This window comes from Kryptolebias marmoratus, linkage group LG6, assembly GCF_001649575.2.
Source record: "Kryptolebias marmoratus isolate JLee-2015 linkage group LG6, ASM164957v2, whole genome shotgun sequence".
NCBI lineage: Eukaryota > Metazoa > Chordata > Actinopteri > Cyprinodontiformes > Rivulidae > Kryptolebias > Kryptolebias marmoratus.
The window spans coordinates 15,758,327-15,767,698 of NC_051435.1; the positions used below are offsets into that span (position 1 = coordinate 15,758,327).

At 40.7% G+C, this 9,372-nt stretch overlaps 1 protein-coding gene across 2 annotated transcripts in view; it reads right to left on the reverse strand.

Annotated features, from left to right (window-relative positions):
* The window catches only part of aff3 (AF4/FMR2 family, member 3), a 17,572-nt gene extending 8,676 nt beyond the window's left edge, over nt 1-8,896 (reverse strand). Inside the window, exons 1-8 of one of the 2 annotated variants that reach the window (XM_017410134.3) lie at nt 8,679-8,892; nt 7,263-7,307; nt 5,132-5,200; nt 4,076-4,109; nt 3,893-3,953; nt 1,197-1,248; nt 849-883; nt 533-707 (exon numbers count right to left, since the gene is read on the reverse strand). In XM_017410134.3, coding sequence (XP_017265623.1) covers nt 533-707; nt 849-883; nt 1,197-1,248; nt 3,893-3,953; nt 4,076-4,109; nt 5,132-5,200; nt 7,263-7,307; nt 8,679-8,750 — 543 coding nt within the window. In that variant the 5' untranslated portion in view covers nt 8,751-8,892. Of the gene's footprint in view, nt 1-532; nt 708-848; nt 884-1,196; nt 1,249-3,892; nt 3,954-4,075; nt 4,110-5,131; nt 5,201-7,262; nt 7,308-8,678 lie in introns of both variants that reach the window. The other variant, XM_037976095.1, reaches the window with a different exon arrangement.
* Nucleotides 8,897-9,372: the final 476 nt, after the last annotated feature.

Sequence of the window (9,372 nt, forward strand, 5' to 3'; positions counted from 1 at the left end):
CCCCCACCCCCCACCTCCACCACCCCCCGAACTCCAGCAAACACACACCCTCGCCCTCTGTAGGGGCCCGAAGTAGCGTGTTCTGTCATACAGTCGGCTATGTTACACAGGGGCTTTCATTCATAGAAGAGGAGCAGGTTCCCTCCCTTTGCTCCGTACACAGTGCATATCTCAACTCCCACAATGCCCTGCACCTCCAGAAGCTGCCACGCTCTGCACGTCATCTCTGAGTCTCTGTCTGAGATGATGAAACCCAATTTGCCCTGTGCGGTTTGTCAATATGACTGGGATCTCGATGACTTCCCCCACCTGAGGGCTTTCCTCTAAGACTCACTCTGTTGACATGACACTGAGGCACTAATTCCCAAAGCTACCGCTCCTCCTCGACCCCCAATCGCTTTCCTCCACCTCACAAGCATTCCTCATTCCTCTGTCCCTCCCCACACCTGCTGTCAACCGCCTCAAGGCCACCACTCCCTGTAGAGACTTCATCCGAAGGCAAACAAACACAGACGGGGCAAAGACACGTTACCTCCTTGTTGTTGCACGGCGGCTGTGTGCCGGGAGGCGATGGAGGGTCTGGGCGAACTTCTTCTGGACTCCAGCTGGGGCTTCGAGACTGAGCGCTGCTGCTGCTGCTCGAGTCCGAGTCTGACGAGTCTGAGCTGGAATGTCTCACATATGTGTGCGCTCGCTGTGCTGACAGGCTGTCAGTCAACACAAACACCAGAGACGGGTCAGTGGAAGCCCACGGCACCGTGGAGCAACATTAGTCACACAGATGAACTCATTTCTGAACCCAAACACTCATATACAACTTTCAAAGATCAAATCCATATTGTGAGTACCTGTGTTTGTCCCAGGGCGCTGAGTCATGAAGGGTCTTTTGGGAAAGAGAAACAAACACAAATGTATCTTCCACTGCAGCAGCAAAGCAAATGACTTGCTACACCCAATGTAATAACACTCCAGACTCTCAATTAACATGCCATAAAACACTACCAGAAAAACAAGAATCCCAGAGCTACCAAATACTTCAGTTAGAATTTCTGTTTTCTTCCTCTTGCATGTTCTCTTTCTCTGTCCTCACATGACTCCTCACACTTTGGTTCTGCCTCCTTTCTTAAGCAATGAAACCAGTTCAAATCAAGACAAAATCGCTGGTGAGAAATCTTCAGAGCTTGAGTGTTGCCTACCCTTTGATTGTCATCATCATCACTGCTCAGCTTTAGGTCATCAGCAAGCATCCTGTGAACATACAGGCACAAAATACAACACCAGTCAGGCACTGTCGTTGTCCCGATGCCAGCCTTTTGTACTCTTTACTGCAGTCATCTCATGGGAACAGAATTTATTAAGGACATATAGGCCTTGTCCACATGGAAAAGTTTTTGTTTTTGTTGTTGTAGTTAGTGTTGTTTCTAGAAATATTCTCTTAAACCCAACACCGTTACTAGAAATGTTTTCAGTCACACAGAAACACAGAAAACATCACAAATTGCTGTAGTAACTATGCCAGGCCTCTATGTGGCGCTGTAACGCTGCCATGAAAAAACAACAAAACAGGAAACAAGATGTAGAGCATGCACAAAAAGCTTACACATCAGGTAGACTGACACGATATTTAGGCTGTACTAGGTTTTTTATTATTTATATATATATATATATATATATATATATATATATATATATATATATATATATATATATATATATATATAAATAATAAAAAATCCATTACAGTCTCTTCTTCTTTTTTAACACTTTAAAAAAATAGGGTTTTGGTCATTTAAGAGCTTTTAAGCAATAAATAAAAAAAAATTACCTGATGTATTTTATGTGTTTATTTATTTTAAGACGTAATGAATGCCCTAAGCTACTTATTTTACTCATTTTACACAAATATGAGAAGAACTGAAATACAGTACCTTAGCATAGTTCTAAACAAAAAAGGGTCATTTTCTTGAAAAAAAACCCCTAAATAATCTGTTGGTTTTCTTTTTTCTTAAAAATTGAAAAAGAAAAAGAAAAAAAAAGCTGTCACTATGCAACACAAACTGCAGTATATATCGTATACACTTTAGGCTCTTTCACAAGACCCCTGAGGCCAGAAGTTTGTGCTTCGAAGCGAGGCAGTAAAAGAGCCGAAACAGTCCACATGTGGAAAGGTACGCCGGCTTTGCTGCTCAATAATGTGACGAAGTGATGACATACGGTCTGAGCAGCCACACGGTGGTGGGATTAAACAACAACAAACAGATTTATTACCGAGGGAAGATCGAGGATGACGCGCAGCAAATTTGCATTTACAGACTGGTCTTCATCGTCAGATCCTTTCGTTGTTTTATTTTGTTTCATGTTGTCATTTTGCCTTGTTTTTTTGCTATTAAAGCAATAGTTCAGATATTTGGATACTGTGATAAGGTTATGAATAATAATATCTTACCTGTTTGGAGAAATGGAGTTTAATGCTGACCGGACCGAGGAGCTAACCGCTAATCTAAACACCAAAGTGGATTGCTGCTATATTTAATATATTTCTGATCCTACAATTTCTTTTATTGTTTTTTAAAATCACCATCAGTTTTGCATTTCACAGTTATTTACAAGCTAGCTGTTGCACTTCTGGTACAGCCTGGGCACTTCCAGTAAGAATATCATAAAATGTCATCCAGAATAACCAAGTAATGCAAAGAGACGGTAGTAAGAAGGTTTCTTTCAAAAAGTGTTAACATGAAGCACGGTGAAAACTTTGAAATTTGAGTTGTTTGTAAGACAGCAGCAATCTGTTTTGGTCTTGGGTCCACTGAACTAGCCATTAGCCTTTCTATTTGGTCGAAATTAAACTCTATTTCAACCATTTTTAATTGCTTATAACCTTTCCACAGAACCAACTTTAAAAGATCTGAACCATCCCTTGAAAGGATAGTACCATTCCTCATTCTTTATCCTGATTTTGCCTCCGATGTGACTGCATTACTCAACAAATTAAACCATAACAGTTACATAAAAATAAAGTAACAAAATGAAACATTTTTCTCCAACAATTTTTGTCTCTTTCTGTCTGAAACTGTTCTTTTTCAGTCCTTTCTTATTAGAGTTGGGATTACTTTATGTACCTGTAAATCATTTTTGATTTACATTTTAATTATCATATCTATTTGGCACCTAACTCTATAACCACAAGCTTTATTTTGATATTATATTACTGTACTTTAATTAAAAATTTAATTATCTAATTCAACAAACTTCTCTCAACAGGAAGTTTGGAGGGTTTTATTATTTAGCCAGCTGTGATATTGCCCCCTCTCTCTCTCTGTCAACATATCTCTGTCAGTAGTTTTAGTTTTCTCTCTTTGCGCTTCTAATCGACAGGATGTCCTGGAAAAAAAAAGAGCGCCAACTCCTAATGATCTCTGGAGTATAAATAAAGCTTGAATGAATGATTGAAAGAAAGGTTTTTGACAAGTTAAGTAAAAAAAACCTGCTGTTTCATAACAGAGCCCATGAAATAATGTGAGGCATGTAGGTGACTCACAGCACAGAACATGTGTTTCACATTAAAAGAAGGATGTAAAATGTTAACAAACAGGAGCACATCGGTCTCCACTGACAGCTCTCAGGAATGCAAAGTAACCTTTGACCTCAACTACTACCTGAACCACTGTTTACTGTTTGACCCAAGGCATCTAGTTCCCTCTATGCGCTCCGGATCCCTCGTGCTTTTCTCTCGCGTCTGCTCAGACGATGAGGTCCGTAAATATTTTTTAAGGTCACAGAGGAACAAATTGATTATGTGTGTGATGTGTATTTTTGTCTCTGCATGTGCCACAGCAGAGGTTTATGTCGGAGGACCCCTGGCTGGATCGGGTTTCTTCATTTCCCCACTTACGATTTGTGAGGCGCCACGCATGGGCGACGGTGAGCCACTCGTAGCGGCGCATCCCCCTGACCTGACAAACAACACAAAACAGGGGTTTTTATTTGTTTGTTTTATTTGTTTTATTTGTTTTTAGACGATTGAGAACTACTGCACAAATCAAATATGCAAATCGGTCAGGTAGTGGATACATACTTTGCCTTTGGTGTGCAGATGACTGTTTTGCATCCTGAAGAAACAAAAGACAGCAAAGACTATGAACTTTTATGTATTCTTGAAGGCTTTTGTTCTGCAGATTAGCACAGTTTCAGAACAACAAGACATTCTAACACAAACAAACCTTGATGTGCGACCTGACAGAAACATTATTTACATTAATAGAGGCTCATTTTTAAACACTATGATGTTTCCTGTCAGGTACACAAAGGTCAGTTTTAGGACCTTTTAAACTGGTGGCAAAGAATATCAGCAGAAATGACACATCTGCTGGTGATTCCCAGCCCTGTGATTCTGGGCCGTATGACCTAATAGATCTTGATGCCAAAGAATTTCTCACATCTTGACAGGAGAAAAATGTTTAAATTGGTTAAAAATGTAACAGAAAGATGCCTAATATGAGACTAAATTAAGAAATAGTGCTGTAAAATTGAACTGTAAATGCATTCTGACCTCATTGCTGCTAAAAAAAAAAGTCTCACTAATACAGTTGTTTGTTTTATTGAATCCATGATGCACATTTTTTGTTATCTGATGGTGGATTATAAGTTATAACAGGCAACAAACTCATTAATCAAGAAGTATAAATGAAAGTCCAGCTGAATGCTAAGAACAAGCTAGTTTTCTGTAATATTTCTTTTTTTTTTCCTAATTTGTACTATCAGCAGGGATTTTTCTTTTTTGTCCCTAAATTGTTATTGTTGTCTTAGTTGGTTTACATTTTGATTTCTAGTTATACATAGGTCTAATTACAAAAGTTGACAGACTCTAAACTATAGGGTCATTTCTTTCTCTTTTCTGCCAAAACCTCTTATAGTGTAATTTAACCGCAATACAGTTAAAATGTTTTGCTTGTGATGACTAATGTAGCTTCATTTTAATCAAAACAATTTGGAGCGAGCTACACGAGTTAGGGAAGATCCCCCCCCACCAAACAGACACTAATCCTAATAACATACCAGTATTTCAACACACCAGACGATGTAGACTCATAAACAGTTTACTTTTAATTAAAAGGACGAAGCAAACAGACACCTTATAGTTGTAGAAGATTCGCTGGTCACCCCCCAAGGCCTGCTGGGATGGCCAGGACTGAGTCATGTCCTGTGTAACAGACACAGAAGAGAGAAATTAATGGTAAATAACGGCGCGACGCTGCGATAAGAAAACATCTTAAAGTGAAAAATTCACATCGATCGGACCCTGTTACCAGAATTTCCCTAATTTTCGTTTTAATGTAGCGCTATCTTGTCTCTCGTTTGCACACATCTGTTCGACATCTGACTCTCATCACCAGCCCTGCTCCCCCCCCCGCAGCCAGTATGCGCCTCGTAAATGAACTTCAACTTCAGAGTCTAGTTTAGGCTCTGAGACGTGAATTACATGCTTGAAGTGGTTGTGATCAGTTGCTGTGTGGTAAAATGAAAACCGGTCTCTTTAGATCTGCTGCAACATGGCTGCGTGCAAACTTGAACACACAGTGACAAGAAAAGAAACGTTGTGTTGCATTTGTAGTGGTATCAGTAAAGTTATTACTGTACAAAAAAAAACTACATGAGTTTTACTAAGTTTTCAAACACGTGAAGCAGAATCTAAAGAATTTGTCTTCTAGAGAGGAGCGTAAAAGTTAGGCGTTAGTTTATTATCTCCTGCTGCCATGGAAGGTGTGTGTGTGTGTGTGTGTGTGTGTGTGTTAGTCTCTGTGTGAGCAAAATACCTCCAGAACCCATGGACAGATTTAAATGAAACGCTCAGAAAATAATCCTTGTACGTAGCCGCTGATTAACTTTTTGGAGTCAATCAAATTCAAGATGGCTGCCACAGCTTCTCAACCTTAGCAAACACAAAAAAATGCTACAACTTAGTCGTTTTTATAGATACGGCGATGGGATTCGGTGTGGTAGTAGCTGAGGGTCATCTCGTATCACTAACAGATCGCACATGATTTTGTTGCAGAGCAAATTTTAGCTTAAATATTTGACTGTGGACATTTCTCAAACAGCAGCACCTCATGACATTTGTTCGTGCTGTTGCACATCTGTTTATAAAGGGTTGCCTTTTTCACTGACAGGTTTGAGTTACTTTCTGCTTCACTTCTAATACAAACTAGAAAAAAAAGAAGACATAATGTATTTATCTGTATTAGAAAATCCTCCAAAAGTCTTTAGCTGTGAATTTCCCAAAAAAGTCAAATCATTTCCTAACTCCACGGGGAGGCCGAGGCGTGGGGCCTTCACGCTCTGATATACGCTCATATAATCTTTATGAAGCTGGCAAATTTCTCTGAATCTTCTCTCCTCCCCCACCTCTCTCCCCCACCCTCCCACCCATGAGCAGAGCACCGTGGAGGGCGAGTGTTTCCTCTCTGTGCTCATCCTTTCACTTCATTATCTCTCCCTCCTCGGTCACCAAGGACACAGCTCCAGCCCTCGCCTTTTCCCTCCTCCAACAACAACAAGGTCTCCCAGGTGGAGCATCATGTGTTGCTATCTTCCTCTGGCCCCTTTCCCAACTCAGTTCCCTGCATTTTTTTTTATTATTATTTATTTATTTTTTTTGCTTTTGCTTCTGCACTACACACCAGAGGAAAGACAAAGAGGGGAAATAGAAATGTCTAGTATAAATGTTGCTACGGAGAGAGAAAAAAAACAAAAACTTTGTATTTTTTTTTGTTTTTGTAAGGAGAAAACTAAAGGGTTAACGAGCAAAGATGAACAAATCAATTAGGTCAATCAACAGGAAATGTGTCTGCAACTTTTTAAATTATCAGTTAGATTTGAGAATATGTTTTAGTCAAATGCAAAATATTCCAGATTTTCTAATCTAAACATGTTGTGCTTCTTTATTTTACACCAAAATTAGGACATTTCTAATTACGTTTGGAGGACATCACTATATTCTGATGTCTCAACGCTAAATTATTTGCAGATGAACTGATGCATGAACTGCTGCCGGTGTTTCCTACTCATGCTGACAGTCAAACCAGTCAATTGTCAAATGACTAAACATCTGCAAACGTAAAACCAAACTGCTTTAGAATAGAACATTAAAAAAAGATAAACCTCAAATACAGGGTGATTCATTTAGTCACACGTAAAAGTGTTGTTACGACTACTTAAAAAAAAACGTCAGAGTCAAACTCTCAAGAACATCTCCCAATCCTTACCTCAAAAATGTCTTTGGCACAGCAGTTGTGTTGGCTTCTTGTTACCTGAACACAACCAAAGGATAGGCACGTTGTATTAAAAAAGAAAAAAAAGAAAAATTGCCACAGGAAGTTAAATCTGACAGCTGATAGGGTGCTGTGTGACACTTCAGAGCAACTTTCAAATTCAAATTCGAGACGCAGCACCGCTTGACGTGTGCGCGCTGCGCTGATGAAACTTCGCACAGACACACACATTTAAACACCAAGCAGCTGAACTGCTCGTTTCTGTTGCTTGTGTTCGATCACCGTGTAAGCTTCCACTCAAAACATTCCTCCTGCACTCGCCTTCCCGCCTTTTTTTGTTTATTTGTATACTCACAACGTTCCACCTTACTGTAACTCCCACCTTCACGCACGTACAGTAATAGTGAGAGCTGAGAGGACTTTGAAGCTTGTGTGTGACTCATAGAAATCACAGATGCAGATGATCAGGTGAATGCCAACACTGATGCAAGCCACTTTTGTTTTCTAATTCACAACCCCCCCCTGCTTTCGAGTCGCTGATAAGTCAAACCCAAGTACTGGAAGTGAAGCGGTTAACATTGCCAGAGACATTTCTGTCAGGCTAACAGCTGTTTTGGGTGGAAACAGGTGATTCTGCTGCAGAAATCAGCCACAAAGGTACAATTCCGCTCCTGTTTCTTGTAATATTTCAAACCCACTTTTTTACACAACTCATCTGCTCGGCAAAAGTTTGACTCTGTCTTTTTGGTGGAGTCCCTCCATCGTCTTCAGTGCCATCTCTGCAGCCTGAAAGCGCAGTGTGTGCCACGCTGACACTAAAATCACCACAATCAGTCAGTATTTTAGTTCCCAGCAGTTGTGCGCAAGCAAAAGCCCGGTCTGCTTCGCAGCTGGACATTCACAGCCCACTCCCAAGTTTAATGTCACTAATACCGAGTGCTGTGTGTCTGACACATCCGTACCCACAAGCACCGCAGGCTTCGACTCTGGTGCAATACCCAAATGGAGTGTAACCCCCCAGGGGCCAAACAAAGAAACCACAACCCCATCATAACACCTGCAACAAGCAGCATGGAGCCATCAAAAAGCAGCTGCTGCATTCTTAAAGTATTCCTAACTACTGAAGTTATGTTTCATTGAAGGTCTAATTAGTTATATAGATCGGTTCACAACTGTGTTGACTCTTACACTAAATGGCTAAGAATTCATTTGCATTCAGTTTCTATCTTTATCAAGTCAAAGAAAAAGCCTGATTTGTTCACATAAAATTCCTGATGTCAAATACTGACAGGTTTGCACAAATCTGCTGCAAGAATGACACTGAAAGGCTCATTTAAAAGTCACTGCACAAACAGCACAACTCCCTTTTTTAAAAAAATTAAAATCCACACTCATCATGCAGTCGCTCACCTGAGAATACGCGCATCGGAGCAAAAAGCAGACAGTGGAAAGTTTCCCTTTGCCACCGAGGACGGTAGGCATGTTTCCTGGATGTTCAGTGCTCTCCTCCGGTGTCCATAGTCCGCCTCGCCTCCTCTAACTCTCCGTGTTTGTGTGTGTGAGAGAGAGACAGAGAGAGAGAGAGAGAGAGAGAGAGAGTGTGTGTGTGTGTTTACAGTGTGCAGCAGCTCCTGAGCCTCTCTCCTGTCACTGACCGACTCACACACAGATGGAGGCGGGCCGGCAACGTCAGAGATGACACACGCAGCTCACGCACGGAGATCACGACTCACGGGGCTGTGATTAGAATCAAATGATAGTAGGGAATGTCACACCGAGGCAGACTGATGATGGTGATGCTGATGATGTCAAAAGATTTTTGTGACATCCGGTGTTCCGCTCACAGAGGCTTGGTTTGGAAAGCACGTCCAAGATTTTGTTTTGCTCTTAGTAAGCAACACAAATCATGCTGAAAGTGGTCTTTTTTTTACTTCTTATGGCAGCGAGGCTCAATTAAAGCCTTGTGTAAACTGTTACACAACTTATCTCCACATAGTTGGAATACCCAAACAAATCCTATAAGTAGACGTGGCCTTCAGCAGACCTTAGGCTTCACGCTTTTCTGAAAAATCTAGATTTCTTTTTAACTCAAAGTGTTGGTTAT